The following is a 20,836-nucleotide window of genomic DNA, read 5'->3' on the forward strand; positions in this document are numbered from 1 at the left end:
CCAGTACATTCTCTCTCATTCTCACTTAAGGTTAGCTCTGAGACAGATGACATTATTATTAATGTCATAGATAACTGTGAATAAGGGAGAAATCAACATTTATTTGATAGGTACTATAGTCCTGACTCATTCATCATCTCAGTTTTATTTAATCCTCTTATCTACCCTGTGGAAGTAATGTTTTTATTTCACAAAGGCCCAGGGGTTACATCAGTTTCCTAAGGCTACAGAGCTACAGAACAGACTTCCCATCCAGGCCTCTCTATCCTGCCTATGCAGCCACCTCAGCAGTTCAGTGCCCACAACCCCTGCAGCATTACTGAGGTTGGCCCCATCCAGCCTGGCCTCCCTGTCCTGGGATTGTGTACATGATCTGATTAGCAAGTCTCAGGCCTGGAGATTTGAGTGACCACTGACCTGGAGTAGTGTGCTATAGAAGGAAGGATCTTTAGCAACCTGATGTGAAAAATGGTGAATAATGCTCATAAGCGTAATGAATAACTGTTCTAAGTAAGGTACACTGGGGAGAGTAATTCACACTCAACTCAGAATTCATTGCACTTGTCTGTAAACAGCCCGTGTGAAATGTTTGACTTTTTAGAATTTAAATACTGTCTTTTAGAACCAATTTAGTACTTTTCAATAGTTTTTATTATTCATCACATATGTAAATATTTAAATTTGCTGTGACCAAACCCCGCCTCCCCCCCCACCCCCGACCCCTGCACCCCCACCAAATGCACTTGCCCTCCAAGAGGAAAATGAAAAGAGGATTGGCAGTTAGAATGGTAGACAGAAAAAGGTCTGAAACGGTCCTTTGGCTGTGATAATACAGAACAAGTGGAAAGGAATGGTGGCTGCCTGGGTAATTAGACAGCTCCTGCTCATTGGCTCTGGCCCCTTTGCTGGGGTTGCTCCAGGTTTCTGCCAACAGCTTGGATGAACTGGATGTTGAAGGCGTACTAACCAATCTGTGGATAACTTAAAGCCATGGGAGAAAGCAACTGTGTGTGCTGACACAAACACCCTCCAAAGATTAGACCAGTGGGCCACACTTAAGAGGCGGCATCTCCTGGGGATGAATACATAGTGTAGCTCTTGAACCACCCACACAACTGTGGGAGTGCAAGGATGTGACTTAGCAGTAAGTGTGAAAGACTTAGAGTTTTAATGGATAAAATCAATGTGAGTGAACCCTGTGTCACTGCTGCCAGAAAGTTGGGTCATTTGCATAGAAATAGGTATTTTTTTCTAGAATGCAAAATACACTTTGGTTCTTACCAGTCAGAGAAAAGAGGTAATTGTCGGTGACTCAGAAGAGTATGACCTTGATAGAAAGATATCTCAAAGCTTATAGAAAAACAGGTAAGAAACCCAGGAACCCAGAATGTTTAGTCTGGAGTAGAAATAATGGAACAGGGCAGCTTTTCAAATACATGACCGGCAACATCTATCTCCGTTGTTCTGTGACCGCAAGGGGATAAGAACTTGAATCAGTAGGTAGAAACTTACAGGGGGGCTGACCTTTGCTCACTATCAGAACTTTCCCATAGTCAGAGCTGTCTAAAGAGAGATCAGGGGGCTGTCAGTGGGGACCTTGGACTGGGCGACACGTGACAAGGTGGTGTTTTGAGAATTGGACAAGGGTTGGATTCGAGCCCTGGGAGCCTCTGAACCAGAAGGGAACATCCCAGGTCATCCACGGAAATCAGAGAGCAGAGTTCTATCTTGGAAAATGGATGGGAAGTCCAAAGATGACGGAGTTGGAAGAGGTGGTTAGAAGACCAAAGATGACACAGCTTATATGTCAGGGCGTAACTGCAGGTGGGTGGTTTGTTTTGTTTTGTGTCTTAGCACATATTGGGAAATTCTGACCATATACAGATTCTAACACACTCAGATGGTAAATACTACTGAAGCTTACTTTCTGAGCCTACTTTTCTTCTAGGAAGTCCAGGTGAGGTTGTGTGTATATCACATGCTTAAGGCCAGAAAAAGACTATAAGCAATTTAATCAATCACTTTTGTGTGATTATTCTAATTACCAAACTGTTTGCTTTTTGCTTCTTTCTATCTAGATTATACCATTTGTAAGGGAACATATGTTTGGATTTCTGCAGTTATGACTGACTTTTATGTTGTGTATTTCTTATGCAAGATCCAGATTTGCAAATATTCTTAGATACTAATATCTCTAAGACAAACCTTAATTAAACAAACTTACAATTTTGAGAAATAGCTGCAAAATAAGTGCATTTATTAGCTGCTTTCCTCGTGCTGATTAGATTTTGTTATCACATTCAGTCTTGAACTTAATTGTGACTTAGTGAAATTAATCCATCCTCTAGGGAGTGTGTGCTCCTGACAGATGTGATGTTGTGCTATAGACTTGTTGCTGTGACCCTGAATACATGTCCTTTTCCTGTAGCGTCAAGACTAAACTTGGGACCCTTTTCCTGGAACCCTCTGGGAATCAAGAGTTAAGGGCAACTGACTCAGCCTGCTACTGAGAGCTACAGGGAATTCATTTAAATATAAAATTATATGCTAGCATGTATGTACAAGTATGTCTACTGTAGCATTAAGAAACATTATTTTGAAATACATTATTTTGAAAACAGGAAAAGAAAAGCTCCCTCCTAACCCTGGCTGCCAGATGCAGCCAGTTTCTTGGTTACCTTTCCAGAGAGAGATTTTTCCACACAACAGCCCCCTCTTCGGTACCTTGCTTCTTCCACTTAACGGTGTTATCTTAAGAGTTAACATGAGTGTGGACTTTGAAGCCAGGAAGCCTGGGCTGTAACCTGGCACCACCACTTACTAGCTTTGATCTTGAGCAAGTTAAGTTACTTCAGTAGTGTCTGCTAAACATATGTAAAGCATTTAAGGCAGTCCCCGGCCCAGAGTTACCATTAAAATAGTATTAGCTGTTGCTGCTGAAGATTGTTCTGTATCAGCACATACAGGGCACCCTCACTCTTGTTAATGGTGGTTACTCCATTACTCCTTAAACGTATTTAAACAGCCATCCACTGAGGGACGTTTCAGTTGTTTCCAGCCTTTGGATAGTTCAGACAATGCTGTAGTAAGTAACCTTGTCCAGATATCATTTCCTATCTGTTTGAAATTAAAATTTTATCACCTGTATATCTGGCATCTATTATTGACCAAAACCAACTTTAGATACTGTGATGCTTTAAATTGAATCCATGAAAATAAATGTAATTTTATATTTAAACCAGTATTTTGTAATCAGAAGTGAAAATATTTAATAGGGTAGTTTGTTTGGAATGCTCAATCACTTTTCCCTTACCATTCTAAAGTTGTAATAGCTCCATTTATTAAAAAGGGAAAAAATTCTTTGTGGTTAAAAAACAAAACAAAATAAAAAATTCCTAGTGGCCACAAAGTAGCCCTATACGGGGAGAGCAATTGTAACCTCATTTATAGAATTTGAAGTATCTATATAAAAGGATTATTTGACTCTTCATAGGATTCCTTGGTTTTTGTTAGCTTGTCTTGTTTGCAGGCAGTATCTGGTATGGTGATAGTATCCATTCCACAGGGACTTAAGATAATCCTTGTTTTCTTAAATATTACAGATTAACTGTAATAACCTTATATCTTTGTCTTGACCAAAATACCTGTGATGATTCAAAAAGCTGACTAACAGGGAGACATTTTAAATCCATCTAAATATTTTGGCTCAAAATATTGTTTGGATTCATTTGAGGAAGAGAGAGGTGGAAGGAGTACAAAAAATTGTGTTTGTTTTGGTGAGTCAAGTACATGACTCAGGGACTTATTTCTCTGTTGTTTTTTGCTGTATTCTTGGAACATCATTAATTCAACAAATGGCATTAAACACCTACCATGTATTAGGAATGCAACGGGGTTTAGGGGAGAAGTTGGTTACAACAAAGAGTTCATAGTCTCCTGGAGGAGGGAATTGTGGAGATACGTGATTCCCATGCTGAACAGGTATTCAAGCAGTTTTGAACTCAAACTGTTACTCAGCTACACAGTGGCTGGATGACACCTTGGGTGACTTCACCTCTCAAAACCTCAGGCTTGTCTGCAGATGCAGAAGCTAAGAGGTGTTCACCTCAAGGCTTGTTAGCAGGCTGAATGAGATGCTCCTCATGGAGCACTTGCACAGGTACACCCAGATCACCTCTTTGGGTCTTTAAAGGCCCAGAGGGGACTTGGTAGAGGAGAAGTCACTTGCAGAATAACATCCCAAACCTTGTCATGTCTTGTGCAGTTTGTGTTAAGAAATCATCTCCAATGAAATGTAAGTGGTGTTTCTACCAAAACAGATACACATGTTCAGCATTGCAACCACATTCTTCCTATGGACAAGTCAGTATTGAGACATCAGTGTGTTTTTCAGTTGGTTGCAATAAAACAGCCTGAGGGGAATGTCATTTGTACACGGACTGAGTTTCAAAATATGACTTGCAGCTTTCCCTATCCTGAGAAGCAGCACCCCCTCCCACATCACTGCTGCTCAAATCTTTCCCCCTTAGTTGCAGTTCCTCTAACAATAGGGGGAAGCAAAAGCTGTAGCCCTGAGGATCCAAGATCATCAAAGTGACCTTTCCAAAGGGAAAGATTTTATTAACATTTTGTATTCATGTATACATAATAGAAATTGTATATATTAATTGCATTGTTATGGATTTGTTTTCATATAAACATGTTTTAAACTATTTGCCTCCAAGTAATACTGATGCTCTGGGAAGAGTGGCAGGTTCCCAGAACATTTCTGCTTCTTCTTGAGGTCAGGTATGAGAACCACAGTGAACTCATTTGTAAATGATCCTTCTCCCTTGAGAGATTTTTTTTTTTAAATGGGGAGAAGCGAGAATAATCAGATCTAGTGTCCCTTTAAATCACCATCGGCTCTACTGCCAGGAAGTAGAAAATCCACCTAGAAAATTCTCCCTGGCAACTTAAGGCAACCACCACACCAGGCAGGCAGTAGATGTATGCGGATCAAGAGGTGGTGAGTGTGTGTTTGCCTGTGTGTGTCTGATCATATTCAACTGGAAATATTTATAGCATTAAGATTACTATTGCAGGCATTCTTGGCATAATCTGTGCCCCTCATGAGCAAAGGTTCTCTGTTAATAGAAAACCACAGAATTTAAGACAGTCATAGAGATAAGTCCTGTCTTCCTCCTTCAAAAGTCTGCAATTATTTACAAATGACTGGCACAGCCTGAGGCTTACCAGGACAGAAGTGAAGCGCCAGTCCCCGCCCTGGTGCCAGCAGACACCTGAGCGCATGCGCACACACGGCCCTGCTCTTCCCCTGCAGGTGGACAGTATCTGACAGTCTCAGCAGCCAAAGGCCCGCTGGGAAGGGCCGCCCGCCTGCTGCTCCCTCTCGGCCACCTCCTGCATGCAGGGGACCTGTGCCTGTCATTCAGGCACAAGGTGACGGGGCTGCACTCCGGCACGCTCCAGGTGTTTGTGAGAAAACACGGTGCCCACGGAGCAGCCCTGTGGGGAAGAAATGGTGGCCATGGCTGGAGGCAAACGCACATCACCCTGCGAGGGGCCGACATCAAGAGCGTAAGTAGACCCACCAGGGACGCAGAACCGGGGAGGTTTTCCTTTCAGAGGAGAACTCGGGGGTCTGCAGTGGAAGCCTCCTCCTCTCTTCCTGAATTCAGGCAGGAGGCTGTTGCATTTTCCAGGCGCGGTGACCCTGCCTCTTGCTTCTTTCTTTAACCCCGTGCTCCTTCATACATGTTCTTCACGGCCACCTCTGATCACCACCTCTCCCCTGACCCTGGTGAACAGCCCCTACTTTTAATGGAAAAAAAAAAAATTAGGAGTTGCAAAAGTTAAAAAAAGTTAACAAAAACTTCAAAAGGTGGGGGTTGTGGTGGACTTAACCTGCTTTTCCTTTTACTCAAACTCCTTCAAACTATGAGCACCATGAGCTACCCTAAAGTGGGTTATTTTTTAAATGTTTCTTTAAAGTCTTTTTTTCCCCCTCTTTGGCTCAGAGATCATAGTTAAGCAGCCTTGGGTGGGAACCAGAACCAGAATGTTTGGAAAGTATTATTCTATTCAGGACAGGATGTGGGGAAAGCTTCGATGGAATATATAAATTTTATCTGAAGTAATCAAGTTATAGGTGGCAATAAAAGATCTATAACACCCCACTGAAATAGTGAATGTATTTGGGAAATGTGTCGTCTTTATGGCGATACTTATAAAAATTATTAGGGGATTCTGCATCTATAACTAGATGTATAGTTTCTAGAAACTGCTTTAAAAAGAAAGGATGGAGTCCTTGAAGACAGCTTTTATCAGAGAATTGGATTTTGTTTTACTATTTTTCTGAAATTTTCTCTCAATATTTACATTGTTTGGAGATAAAAAACAGTAAGTTGTTTCACACCCTAACATAGATTTCTGTTTTAAAAGGAGCAAGGATACTCTACAGAAGATAAAATGCAGGAAAGACTTTGGTCTTTACATAAGTGACCAAGGCTGTGATTGCATCAGGGTGTTTGGTTCTGCTCCATTTTAAGCAACAAAACTTGGAAAACATCTAAGATAGGCTGCATGATTGTGATCTTTCAGATCTTTGGCTCCTAATTTCTACACCATTATATTCCATCCCACTCTTTTCTTCTGACCTTGGTAATCTTTGACAAAGTCTCTACTTCATAATCATTCCTAAATGTAACTAGTCTATTGTTTAGAATGACTTTTCAAAGAAGAACTGATTCTGGGTAAGGTGATCTGGTGAACAGTCGACTGATGACTTAAATTCCTACCAAAAGGCAAGCATCGGTGACACTGGCAACTCTGTTCTAGTCTTTCCTTCTGTTAAGCTTACTATTTAGTTTTGGGGAAAGGTTGCCTTTATTTTGGTAAATGAGCAGACATTGGACAGGAGCAGAGGAGGCTTGACCCGTGTGTGCATTCTCTCTCTAGGTCATCTTCAAAGGTGAAAAAAGGCATGGTCACACTGGGGAGATTGGATTGGATGATGTGAGCTTGAAAAAAGGCCACTGCTCTGAAGAACGTGAGCAACTCCAGAACTAGCAAAGAACCCCTGTGTTGCTCCCTCCTCTTTTTCCAGCCTTCACCTCCTGTCCTCTCCTCCCTCTTATCAGGCCTAGGAAAAGAGTGGGTCAGGAAAGTCTGGTTGGTGACCCACATCCCGCTGGCCTGCTTTTGTTGTGCAATCCCAACGAACAGTGACACCCTCCTTGAAATACAGGAGGGCATCTGTAGATGTGTCCAAAGTCATTTTTGGGTGTTAACCTTTCATGCTGAGTCTCTTAAGAAGGCCTTCGGCGTCTGTGACCTATACCATCCTTCATCCTGGTTGCAAGGTGTTTCTTGTAGCAAATTATGGGAGAAGGTTTCAGAAGAAATCTGTGCAAATGGCCATTCTGTTATCTGTTCAGTGTTGTACCACAAGTAGTAGTGACTTCCCCTAAGATGTGTTGTACAGTGTGCTTGTGAAATTTGGTTTCTGCTCTCCACTCAGTATGGATAGTTCCTGAACTCTTTCACTGCCATTCTCTTTGTAAAAGAAGGGTGTATAACATATCAAGATGCATTTATTCTTGTTAACTGTATTTTTCTTCTAAAGACAATTATGTAAAGTGGGCACATAATCCCTCGTTAGTAGTATTGTGTTTTGTGTAAATGTGTTATTGGTAATAAGTAGTTACGTGTTCCTAATTGTTACAGACTCTAGTTGCAAGGGAAAGGCAGCTTGTGATCTCTTGAGTTAAAAAATACGCGGTGGAATGGCATCCAGTTCCATGACCTTATATTGGCAGCAAGAGAAAATTGGAAGAGGTGTCAGGCTGTGGTCATAGGAGGTGAATTTAATGGCATCGAGTTTGATCATTACAAAGGACAGTAGACCATTCAGTAATAGACAGGAAACTGAGGTTAACATATAAAACCCTCACTGTCTCAGGTTACGCTTGAAAACCAACAGCTTTTACTGTAACATCAAGGCTCTTTCTGGTAATCTGTAAGAAGCTTTATGAAAGTTCAGGTTGTTTTGAAGAAAAGGTTCTGTTTGTGGAAGCAGGGTGTTTGGAAGCATGGGGGAAGCTCCGTTGAATAGATTTTCATACTAATTTTAAACCAGTATAAATTTAGGCAGATCTAGATCATGACCTATGTGCTGTTGTGTCAGGAAAGGATAGGAGGCAAATCTCATGCTTTGAGGCGCTGGATGTGCTGGAATGGGTTTCAAACACACACTAGGGCCACAGGACAAGATTGGAATTCTAAGATCAATGAGCCCCGACTACATTTCCTCCCTGCAAAGTTTACTTGTAGGTTTAAAAATATACATACCGAACTTTTAAAAGGCAACTTATTCCTGAGGCTTTCGTTTCTGATTAAGTAATCAAAATATTTTCTGCTGTTTTTGCCAGGAATCACAAAGATGATTAAAGGGTTGGAAAAAAAGATCTATGATGAAAAGTTAAAGGAACTGGGATTATTCAGCATGGAGAAGAGAAGACTGAGGGGCAAACCATTGCTGGTTTTCAAGTATATAAAGGGTTGGTACAGAGAGGATGGTGACCAGCTGTTCTCCACATGCACTAAGAATAGAACAAGAGGAAACAGGCTTAGACTGGAGTGTGAGGGAGCGTTTCCTGGCAGGGACAATTGTTAAATTAGAATCTTTTGTTTTTAAAAAAAGTGTGAATTTTTTTGAGACTTTACAAAAATTTGATAACATTCTTTTCTATTAATTTAAGATGGTTAAAAGTGTTCTTACCTCAAGGTAGAGTAACAGATTACAGAATCTCTCCAAAGATACCTTGATTGTATTACTATGTAATGAAAATTTCCAGGCCTAAGTAACATGGACTTAAGCTAAGGTCTAACTGAGGTATTTCCCTCTTGGCCTCCGAATAGAGAGGAATGAAAAGGGGGAAATCCACAGTACTGAGCTCATGAAAAGGTCTCTCTGTTTATGGCAAGCCTAGAAGTGTTACAAAAACAAACCCCCCCCCCAAAAAAAATAGGAAAAAATGTAAAATCTATTTATTCCAAAAGAGTATGATGGGCAGATATTTTAGTATCTCAGTGACAGCCTAATGTGGTGGTGTGTATTTTTTTTCTTAGTAAAGTTATAACCCTTTCACTTGCTTAATGGATGATATTTCAAATTTTTAGAGAGACTATAGCTAAGAACATAGCTTGAGAGAGATTTTTATCTGGTGCAATCTCCCTGCAGTGTGTGTGACAACTTAACCTGGCTACTGAAAAAGAGTGCCATGCCCAACACCACTGCCAGGACCTTTCCTTCACCTAATAGCAGGAGTTTCTCTCATCAATTGGAATCTCCAGGCCCCACAAAATGGTATTGTTTTTGGAACAATAGGACTGTAGAATCTTTCATCATTTAACTTGGTGGAGGCAGGGCTGGAGGGGGAATATAAATCAGTAAGCCTTTGAGTTAGGGGCCAGGAAATACAGCTTTAGATCCATTTTTAATGATTCATTTCCTTTTTGGTCATATAACTGCACAACGGGAGATGAAAGGGGAAAATAGAAAATTTGACTTTTAGGTGCCAATAGTACATTGCACTACACTGATCGAAGAAGTTATCCAAAGTACTGTATAACATCTTGTTTATTATTTAATGTTTTCTAAAAGTGAAAAATGTTAGTGGTTTTCCAAACAGCCAAATAAAAATAATTCTTTGTAAATAAAAACACTGTTAATAATACCAATCGTCTCTTTGAGTTTCTTTTTTTTTTTTTACCTGGAAGAATTATCAAGGTAGTTTGAGTTTTCACAGAAGCCATCTATAGTAGAACCACTTTAATACCAGGAATATTGGGAACAAAGATGATAAAATATTGCCATTATCAGTAAACAGAGGATGTCGCAGTCATCAGCGATTGCAGCCCTCCAACCTGAGCTGGTGAGCCCTGAGAAACAGAGCTGAGAAAGGAAAGAATACCTACCATCTAGCAGCCATTAGCCTGCAGCCACTCCCTATGGTGAGCCCTGAGGAAACTCAGGATGTGAAAACACAGGATACTAGCCCCAGGGAAGTGAAATGAAGTGAAGTGGAAAGTTGCTCAGTCGTGTCTGACTCTTTGCGATCACATGGACCATACAGTTCATGGAATTCTCCAGGCCAGAATACTGGAGTGGGTATCCTTTCCCTTCTCCAGGGGATCTTCCCAACCCAGGGATCGAAGCCCCAGGGAGCTGAGTTGCATATCAAAGAAATGATTTCACTGAGCCCAGACTCTTGCATCTTCCCATACCAAAAAAAGTGAGAAATTCCTTGAGATATCTAGTTTTCTTTAATTAACAATAATCTTGATGTTCAGACTACCTGCCCTTTAATGCAAGACTTCTATATAACCTGGCTCCTTCCCTTGCTTTCTTGGAGCAGTTCTCTCGGGATTACTTGAGATGCTGCCTCCCAGGCTTGAAGTCCTAAAAATTGCCAATGAATGAAATATAACTCTCAACTTTCAGGTTGTGAATAATTTTCTAGTTGAAAGATATTACCACATTATTATGCTTTCTGAGAAAGATCGGAAAATCACTATAACATGTCATACCTCAGCAAATTGCTTTAGTTATGTTTTCTCATGTCTCATTTACTTCTAAACATTTGTCTTAAATCTTTTTATGTAAAGGAGTATAAAGATATAAATAAGTATATATATATGAATTATGAGCCTTTTTAAAAAAACGTGTTGATTTGGTTAGTGACATTTTACTCCTATTCTAATCTTTCCTGATAGACAAATCTAAAGATTGACAATTAGTCCTACAGAATTATTATAGAGAATATGTTACTAGCTTCTTCCTTTCCAGGACTCAGAGAACCCTTAGTGGCTAGGAAGCTCAAATTTTGTATAAATATATACTTTAAGCAAAAGATAATAAAAAACTTCAGCTTCCTTATCTCAGTTTTTTCCTTATCTCAGAGATCCTTCCTAATCATTTCTAGGAGATCTGAGAAAACTGAAGTTTTCCAAATATTTTAGAAATAAAACCTCTTCCTAAAGTGTTTGAAGTTGGAAGAAGCAAATGAGTTATAAGATCTCAGAGTCACTGATTTATTTGACAGATTTTACAGCACTCACTATGTGCCTGGCTCTGAGGTACAACCCCCTTTGTGGAGTTTGAAACTAGAGAGGAAGATGGACATTTATCAGAGTCATACAAATAAATGCAAAGTTGCTGTTGTAAATACTGGTATACCTTGAAGGCTCTGAAAATGTGATGGGTTCTAGGACCTTTGGCTCACTGCTTTTCAAGCTCTAATGCACGTGTGTGTGGGAGGTGAAAGTGAAAGTCGCTCAGTCATGTCCACTCTTTGCAACCCCATGGATTATACAGTCCATGGAATTCTCCAGGCCAGAATACAAGAGTGGGTAACCTTTCCCTTCTCCAGGGGTCAAACCCAGGTCTCCCACATTGCAGGCAGATTCTTTAGCAGCTGAGCTACCAGGAAAGCCCAATCTTGTTAAAAATTCAGCTTGATTTGGGAATCTGGAGCGAGGCTTGAGATTTTACATCTCTAACCAGCTCCCAGGTGATGCTCATGTTCCTGGTGTTGGAATCAAATTTGGATTACAAGCCCTTACTGATAATACACTGGGTGGGGGGTGGGGTGGCTAGGGCCTTCATCTCTGTTAATATTCATTGTTGGATGGTATAAAGGACCATGATAGCAAGATGTATATTTACAAATATTCACTTAGTTCCAGTGTATTCTTTCCTTCAAGAAACTTCTGAGCCTCAACAAATAGAGAATATCAATTAAGTAGAGAAATATTGGGGCAGGAGGAGAAGGGACGACAGAGGATGAGATGGCTGGATGGCATCACCAACTCGATGGACATGAGTTTGGGTAAACTGCGGGAGTTGGTGATGGACAGGGAGGCCTGGCATGTGTGATTCATGGGGTCACAAAGAGTAGGACATGACTGAGTGACTGAAGTGAGGTAAATATTATTTTAAAAACGTGGATATCATAGCACAATCACTAAAATGAAAAAAAATGATCAAAATACTCAACAGCAGAATTGAGCTGGTAGAATAAATAATCAGTCAATTTGAAGATTGGTCAGTTGAGATTTTCCAATTTAAGGAAAAGAAAGATAAAGCTTAAGTAAGGATAAACAACTAGACTTGAGATCAAAAGGATATAGAAATGTTGAAAAGTTCTATAAACCAACCAGCATGCACGCATGCACTTCAGTTGTGTCTGACTTCTGTGCAACACTATGGACTGTAGCCCTCCCACTTCCTCTGTCCATGGAATTCTCCAGACAAGAATACTGGAGTGGGTTGCCATCCATTCCTTCAGGGGATCTTCCCAAACCAGGGATCGAATCCATATCTCTTACTCTCCTTCACTGGCAGGTGGGTTCTTCACCACTAGCACCATGTGGGAAGCCCAAATATCTATAGAACACTCCACTAAACACAAGAGTATATGTTTATTTCAAATGCATAGAGATGTCGACAGACATGAATTAGGCCATAAGACACTATCTTAAATGTAAAAGGCTTGAAATTATACAAAATAGGTCCTTCTACCACAGTGGATGAAATCAGAAATCAGTAACAAAGGAAAATATGACAAATTCAAAATATGTGGAAACTAAGCAATATGCTTCTAAACAATGGCTAAAAGAAGAAATCACAAGGAAATTAAGAAATATTTTGAGATTAATGAAAATATTCCAAAATTTATGGGATAAACTAAACCCTTGTTTAGAGGGAAGTTTATATTCATAAATGCCTATATTAAAAAAGAACCTTGTAAAACTACGAAGAACAAATTAAATCACAGTAAGCAAGAAGGAAAATAAAAATTAGAGCAGAAAAAAAAAGAAAAACAATATAGAAAATCAATGAAACTAAAAGTTGGTTCTTTGAAAAGGTGAATTAAAATTTATGCACATTTAGATAGAGTGAAAAAGAAAAAAAAAGACTTAAATGAACAAAATCAGGAATAAAAGAGGGGACATCATCACTGACCTTATAGAAATACAAAGGATTTTAAGGAATAAAAGAGGGGACATCATCACTGACCTTATAGAAATACAAAGGATTTTAAAGGAATACTATGAACAATTTATGTCAATGAACCCAGATGACATAGAGTCTTAGACAAAAACTATTGAAACTGCGTCAAGAACAAATAGAAACTTGAACAGACATTTCAAGTAAATGGAATGAGCTAATAATCAAAAACTTCACAACTGAAAGAAAATGCCCAAAGAGCTTCACCAAAGCAACGAAGTAAATGGAGTATTTAAGAATTAGTACTAACCAACAACAAAACTAAGTATTCGTAAATTCTATATGGAGGAGGATACACTTTCCATATATAGAATACCCACCCTATCTATCCATATAGAATATCCATATATAGAATATTTCAGAGATTGCTAAGTCATTTCAGTCGTGTCCGACTCTGTGTGACCCCATAGACGGCAGCCCACCAGGCTCCCCCGTCCCTGGGATTCTCCAGGCAAGAACACTGGAGTGGGTTGCCATTTCCTTCTCCAGTGCATGAAAGTGAAAAATGAAAGGGAAGTCGCTCAGTCGTGTCTGACCCTCAGCGACCCCATGGACTGCAGCCCACCAGGCTCCTCCATCCATGGGATTTTCCAGGCAAGAGTACTGGAGTGGGGTGCCATTGCCTTCTCCAATTTCAGAGATTACCACCATCTTAACAATATTAAGTCTTCTATGAACAAGGGATGCAACGAAGGCAGTGCTCAGGTACTGCAGTGAACACAGTAAATGGTGAAAAGATCTAAAATCCATGTTGATGTTGTTTAGTTGCTAAGTCATGTCCAACTCTTTTGCGACCCCATGGACTGTAGCCTGCCAGGCTTCTCTGTCCAAGGGATTTCCCAGACAAGAATACCAGAGTGGGTTGCCATTTCTTTCTCCAAGGAATCTTCCTTACCTAGGGATTGGACCCATGTCTCCTGTATTGACAAGCAGATTCTTTACTGCTGAGCCAGCCAAAAAAGATGCAAATTAAACTTAAAAACAGCAGGAGGAAGAAAATATATATGAATGAAAATGAAAGAGAGAAAACCCAGAGAATCAATCAAAGTAAAAATTTGTTCTTTGAAAGGATCAACAAAAATTAGAAACCGTTAACTAGACTAACAACCAAAAAAAGCTCTAAATAACTAAAATCAGGAATGAAACTGGAGTTGTTACTACTAACCTGACAAAAATAAAAATGATTATAAGAGACTGTTACGAACAATTATATGCCAGTTAGTTAACGAGTTAGTTAACAGTTAATGAGTTAGATATTCTAAATGAAAAGAACAAATTCCTACAAATTGGAAACAAACAAACAAAAGAACCCTCAAGAAAACAAAATCTCAATAGGCTTATTACAAGTAATGAAAGTGAAAGTGAAGTCGCTCAGTCTTTTCTGTTTCTTTGCAACTCCATGGACTGTAGCCTACCAGGCTTCTCTGTCCATGGGATTTTCCAGGCAAGAATACTGGAGTGGTGTGCCATTTCCTTCTCCAGGGGATCTTCCCGACCCAGGGATTGAACCTGGGTCTCCTGCATTGTAGTCAGACGTTTTACCGTCTGAGCCACCAGGGAAGTCCAAAGAGACTGGAGCAGTAATCAAAACCACCCAACAAAGAAAACTCCAGGACCACCTAAATGTCTTCACTAGTAAATTCTACCAAAATTTAAAGAATTAACATCAATTCTTTTCAAACTCTACCAAGAAATAGAGGATGAGGGACAGTTCCTAACTCATTCTATGAAGCCAGCAATACTGATACAAAACTAGATAAAGATATAACAAGAAAAGAAAATACAGTTGACTCAAACAACTTGGGTTTGAACTATTGGGGCCTACTTATACGTGGATTTTTTTTCCCAATAAATACCACGGTACTACATGCCCTCAGTTTGGTTAAATCCATGGATACAGAACCACTTTATAGTGGGAGGGTCAACTGTGAAGTGATGCTCAGATTTTCAATCTCCCCAGGGGGTGAGTGCCATTAATCCCTACATTGTTCAAGTGTCAACTGTATAGATCAGTATCCTTTATAAGTACAAATATCTTCAACAAAATACTAGCAAGCTGAATCCAAAAGCACATTCCAAAGATTCTATATCATGACGGGATTTATGCCAGAAAGTCAAGGATTTATGCAAAGAAGGGAAAAGTGGTTCAAAATAAGACAATCATTTATTCAAAATTTTACTGGATGATCTAGTTAATGCAATTAGACGACAACAAGAAATAAAATGTATTGGAAAGGAAGAAGTAAAACTGGCGCCGAAAACTAGGAATTCAGAAAATCACGGTAAACTGCAGGCTTCACATGGCTGCGGCTTGAGGCCCCTAACTTACTTCTTGCTTTCTTTCTCTTGCTCTCCCCTTTGCTTTCTTTTCAAGATGATGCTAGGTGTAATCTGTCTGCTCACAGCATTATGGCCCCGCCAGCAACACTGTGGCTGGCAAGGGAATCCCTAGGCCTTGCAGATTCAAATAATGGTTGATGGACAGCTAACGCTGTCCTGTGGAACATGGTGGAAACATGATTTCTGAACCCAAGCGGTCTCACTCTCATTCTTTCACTGTCCCATCTGGAACCCTCCATTATTCTTTTCTTTCCCACTTGACTCATACAAGCAGGTCTCTTTCCACATTTTATCTCCTAGCCCTTTTAGGGAAGGAGTTTAGGATGTCATTCCTAAACTGCAGCCCCACTGTCATACCCGGTACTGTCTGTGTCAAACAGATTCCATTCTATCTTAGCTGCCAGGCAGATAGGGCAAAGGATTTGGGGTTTTCCTGCTGTCTAGTCTCTCGTTTCACTCAATCCTCAGAAATTTACTATGACAATTTCTCTCTCAGCCCTCAAGCCGTAGACCCTGTGCCATCTTCCACACTGCTGGGTGCTGCACTTAGTCACTCAGTCATGTCTGACTCTTTGTAACCTCATGGACTGTAGCCCGCCAGGCTCCTCTGTCCATGGGGATTCTCCAGGCAAGAATAGTGCAGTGGGTTGCCATGCCCTCCTCCAGGGGATCTTCGCAACCCAGGGATCAAACCCAGGTCTCCCACATTGCAGGCAGACTCTTTAACATCTGAGCCACTAGGGAAGCCCATCTTCCATAGTGCCCAGCTCCAATTTCTCCAAGGGTTCCTCTTTGCATCCACTGGACTCCCTTCACCCCAGGCCTTGGCAGCCAACACACTGCTATGGTTTATCAGGCTGACCACTACCCATAAGCCTAAATTACAAACTCTGTGGATGCTCAGTCACAAGGAGTACACCCCAGTGGGCATGCATGAGTGGGTGCTAAGTTGCTCAGTTGTGTCCAATTCTGTAGACTCCATGGACCAAAATCTGCCAGGCTCCTCTGTCCATGGGATTCTCCAGGCAAAAATACTGGAGTGGGTTACCATGCTCTTCTCCAGGGGATCTTCCTGACCCAGGGATCAAAGCCATGTCTTTTATATCTTCTGCATTGGCAGGCAGGTTCTTTACCCTACCTGGGAAGCCCACATCCCAGTGTAGGAAGACTTATAGGACATAAGCTCTCTAGACAAGGAATACCTCCTAAGGAAAGTCCTGACAACCAGTCTGCTCTAATTCCAAAGTCCTCCTCTGGGTATGCTGTGGGAGGCAACTTGCGCAATGTCAAAAGGAGGGCCAGAGATGTCTGGTCAGAAATCACTGGGAGAGTAGAGGATGCTTGAAACCCCATCAGATTTGAAGGGAATTTGGGGGACGCCCTGATATCCAGGTTACAGCTTCCTGGTAAATGTTTCTGAGACACTGGATTCCATTCTAGGAGTGCTCTCTTGTTCTCAGGTGTAGGTTACTCAACATGGGAGGAGCCCCCTCTGAGCCAGAAGAAACGCCTCTGTACATACTTATATACAGCGTGTACTTGAGAATCAGAATTTCTGACCTGACACCAGTGATGAAGAAAGGCAATGCACAGTGGGATGGAGCTACCTTAGAGCAGTACTTGGAGGACACGATGAAGAATCCATCCATTGCTGGAGCGCTAGGCACGGATTCACAATGGCTCAATCTGGGCTGCCTCAGAACCCTGTCAGATGAGCATGCTGGGGTGATATCTGTTTTAGCCCGGCAAGCAGCTAAGCTAACCTCAGACCCCACTGATATTCCTGTGGTATGTCTAGAATTAGATAATGGGGACGTTAGAAGCACGACAGCATCACACTGGCCGTGCACAAAATGGCCTCTTGATGACTCATAGTGGTTCTCCAGCATCCTGTCACAGGGACTCAGTCACACTTAATTATCTTCTAGAACTATTAGAGTTCCAGTAATTAGACCATTCATGTAATATGCACTGGGTACTTTTCTATTAATTTTAGAGTAAACTGCTTTTTGACATTCTGTGGATTGAATACTATCAATACTTATCAAATACTAGATAAAGAAAGTATCATGTTTTGAAGCAGCAGGTTTAGGTCACCTTGTATACAGAATTTTGTTATGTTTAATAAGCCTGGTTGGAGGGGGGAGAAAAGAATTGGAATTTTTTTTTTAACTGAAGGGCTAAAAAAGGAAAAACTTAAATTCTATTGTAGCTGTGCCTGGCCTTTGTGTAAGTTGGAGGATGGAGAAAAATGGCCTAAAAAATGGGTCTCTAATGTATAATATCACCCTGCAATTGTATCTCTATTGTTGCAGGATGGGAAAGTGGAGTGAGAGTCCCTATATTCAGGCTTTTGTGGTCCTTTACCAAAATCCTGCCTGATACAATTCTTATAATTTAAAGCCTGGAGGACCAGAAGACTCTCCTGACATTTTATATGATTCTCTTCTAAGCTCTCCTGTCTCTCAGAGGGAAAACCCAGCTCCTCCTTCTTCTGACAGAACCCTTACTTCTCCAGAGGCACCTACTTCTCCTGATCCCTCTGATTAGTCTGACTCCACCTTCCTAGGCTGGAAGAAGCACAAGCTGGAATCAAGATTGCCGGGAGAAATATCAACAACCTCAGATGTGCAGATGACACCACCCTTATGGCAGAAAGTGAAGAGGAACTAAAAAGCCTCTTGATGAAAGTGAAAGAGGAGAGTGAAAAAGTTGGCTTAAAGCTCAACATTCAGAAAACCAAGATCACGGCATCTGGTCCCATCACTTCATGGGAAATAGATAGGGAAACAGTGGAAACAGTGTCAGAGTTTATTTTTTAGGGCTCCAAAATCACTGCAGATGGTGATTGCAGCCATGAAATTGAAAAGACGCTTACTCCTTGGAAGGAAAGTTATGACCAACCTAGATAGCATATTAAAAAGCAGAGGCATTACTTTGCCAACAAAGGTCCATCTAGTCAAGGCTATGGTTTTTCCAGTGGTCAAGTATGGATGTGAGAGTTGGACTGTGAAGAAGGCTGAGTGCCGAAGAATTGATGCTTTTGAACTGTGGTGTTGGAGAAGACTCTTGAGAGTCCCTTGGACTGCAAGGAGATCCAACCAGTTCATTCTAAAGATCAGTCCTGGGTATTCATTGGAAGGACTGATGCTAAAGCTGAAACTCCAGTACTTTGGCCACCTCATGCGAAGAGTTGACTCACTGAAAAAGACCCTAATACTGGGAGGGATTAGGGGAAGGAGGAGAATGGGACGACAGAGGATGAGATGGCTGGATGGCATCACCTACTCGATGGATGTGAGTCTGAGTGAACTCCGGGAGTTGGTGATGGACAGGGAGGCCTGGCGTGCTGCAATTCATGGGGTTGCAAAGAGTTGGACACGACTGAGTGACTGAACTGAACCACCTTCCTATGTTCCTCCATAACCTCTGTTATCCCAAGAAACAGAGACTAGTCCCTCTGGGGTAACTCTAATTGGAGTTCCTATCACTCAGGATCCTAATTTTATGCTCTCTCAAGGCAGTGGCAAATGGTGAAGGATCAGAGTACATATGCCCTTCTCTTTAACCAACTTAGCCCAATGCAGACAGGAACTGAGCCAATTTTCTGAAGACCCTAGTAAGTTTGTTGAAGGGTTTCATGCCCTCACTCCAGTTTTTGATTTATCTTGGAAGGATATTCAAGTCATTTTATCTACTTACTGTACCTCTGAGGAGGAACAGAATCTGGACAGAAGCCCAGGGGCACGCTGACCAGCTTGTTGGAGACCAACCTAGACATTATACTATGGGTGGAGATGCAGTCCTAAGCCAGGAGCCCCCTTGGAATCATAATTCCTGGGAGGGAACAGAAGCCAAGAAGCACATGAGCCAATGTGTATTAGAAGGGATGAGAAAGTGTTATCAAAAAGTCAGTTCACTATGAAAAGTTTAAAGGAGTGACCCAAGAAGAAAAGGAAAACCCAGCCCCCTTTCACAGGCAGCTTGTGGAGCCATTTAGGAAATATATATCAACATAGATCCCTCCACTTCTGAAGGTCAGTCCTTTCTGGGACACCACCTTATTAACCAGTCTGCCTCTGATATCGGAGAAGGCAATGGCACCCCACTCCAGTACTCTTGCCTGGGAAATCCCATGGATGGAGGAGCCTGGTGGGCTGCAGTCCATGGGGTCGCTAAGAGTAGGACACGACCGAGCGACTTCACTTTCACTTTTCACTTTCATGCGTTGGAGAAGGAAATGGCAGCCCACTCCAGTGTTCTTGCCTGGAGAATCCCAGGGACGGGGGAGACTCGTGGGCTGCCGTCTATGGGGTCGTATAGAGTTGGACATGACTGAAGCGACTTAGCAGTAGCAGCCCCTGATATGGGGCACAATCTGGCCCACAAATGCCCATGCCCCAACTTCTACATGTGGCCTTTGAGGTATTTAATAATTGAGACCAAGCTCAGGAGGAAAAGAGAATCCAACGTGAGAAAAGACAGGCCAGGGCTAACACACCACAGATAGCTGTTGCTGACAGCCATGCCTTGCTACCTCAGGACAATCTGAGGGGGCAAGAACGTCCAACCATCCGGCTAGAGGTAAGACCAATAAGGGGGAATGCTACAAATGCAAGTCAGCTGGCCACTGGGCCCAAGATTGCCAGAAAGAGTTCCCCGGGCCATGCCCAGCCTGCCAACAAACAGGTCATTGGAAGAGGGGCTGCCCTCAGTCCTGAAGGGGAAGCGGGGCCTCCTGCTCTCGAGATGGCCATGCTGGACGACTGAGATAGCCCAGGGATTCTGGCGGCTCCCCACAATGAGATGTCTGTCTCTATGGAGGAGCCCCGGCTAGTTCTTGCAGGGGCAGGTAAGAAAGTCTATTTTTTAATTGATACAGGAATCACTTACTGTCTTAATTTCTCACATTGACTTCTTTCCTCCAAAAACTGTACTGTGACTGGTGTTGATGGAAAGCCTCACACCCACTATCTTACTGGTCTCTCACTTGCCAGTAAGAGCAGTAGTTGATTTCACATGCTTTTCAGTTGTACTTGAATGTCCCACCCCATTACGAGGGTGAGACCTTCTGAGCTCCCTGGGGGCCACACTATGAGTAGGAGGCCCTAAGTAGCCCCTTATCTTGACTCTAAGACAGACCAGCCAGAAGAGCAAGATGTTATTCCCACCATATTCTACAAGCAGTTGACCCTCAGTTTAGGACAAAAAAATCCCTGAAAGGGCCATAAATGCCCATCCTATAAGAATTAGCCTTAGGCCAGAAACTGCCTAACCTAGCAGGAGACAATATCCTATAAAGCTGAAAGCGAAGAAGGGTTTATGACTTCTCTTGGATAAATTCTTAAGGCATGGCCTCTTGTTGCCCTGCCAGACTCTGTGCAATACTCCTATTCTGCTAGCTGTTAAGCCAAAGGGTGG

General features: G+C 41.7%; 1 protein-coding gene and 1 pseudogene across 26 annotated transcripts in view; both read left to right on the forward strand.

Moving 5' to 3' along the window:
- NPNT (nephronectin) overlaps positions 1 to 20,836 on the forward strand; it is a 100,419-nt gene that overhangs the window by 71,538 nt on the left and 8,045 nt on the right. For 18 of the 25 annotated variants that reach the window (XM_086406921.1, XM_086406914.1, XM_086406916.1 and 15 more), the window contains 3 exons: positions 5,324 to 5,580; positions 6,961 to 7,051; positions 8,433 to 9,740. The exons of 5 other annotated variants lie outside the window; for them this stretch is intronic. In XM_086406921.1, coding sequence (XP_086263047.1) covers positions 5,324 to 5,580; positions 6,961 to 7,051; positions 8,433 to 8,677 — 593 coding nt within the window. In that variant the 3' untranslated portion in view covers positions 8,678 to 9,740. Of the gene's footprint in view, positions 1 to 5,323; positions 5,581 to 6,960; positions 9,741 to 20,836 lie in introns of those variants that run through there. 2 more of the 25 variants (XM_086406924.1, XM_086406935.1) reach the window with 2 other exon arrangements.
- LOC147371083 (ragulator complex protein LAMTOR5 pseudogene) lies at positions 10,408 to 18,091 on the forward strand (annotated as a pseudogene). The gene has a single exon (XR_015165791.1). The product of XR_015165791.1 is annotated as a ragulator complex protein LAMTOR5 pseudogene (transcript).

Source organism: Bos grunniens, chromosome 6 (assembly GCF_055505025.1).
Source record: "Bos grunniens cultivar Pamir isolate PY7600 chromosome 6, Bosgru_T2T1.0, whole genome shotgun sequence".
In the NCBI taxonomy this organism is placed as follows: Eukaryota; Metazoa; Chordata; class Mammalia; order Artiodactyla; family Bovidae; genus Bos; species Bos grunniens.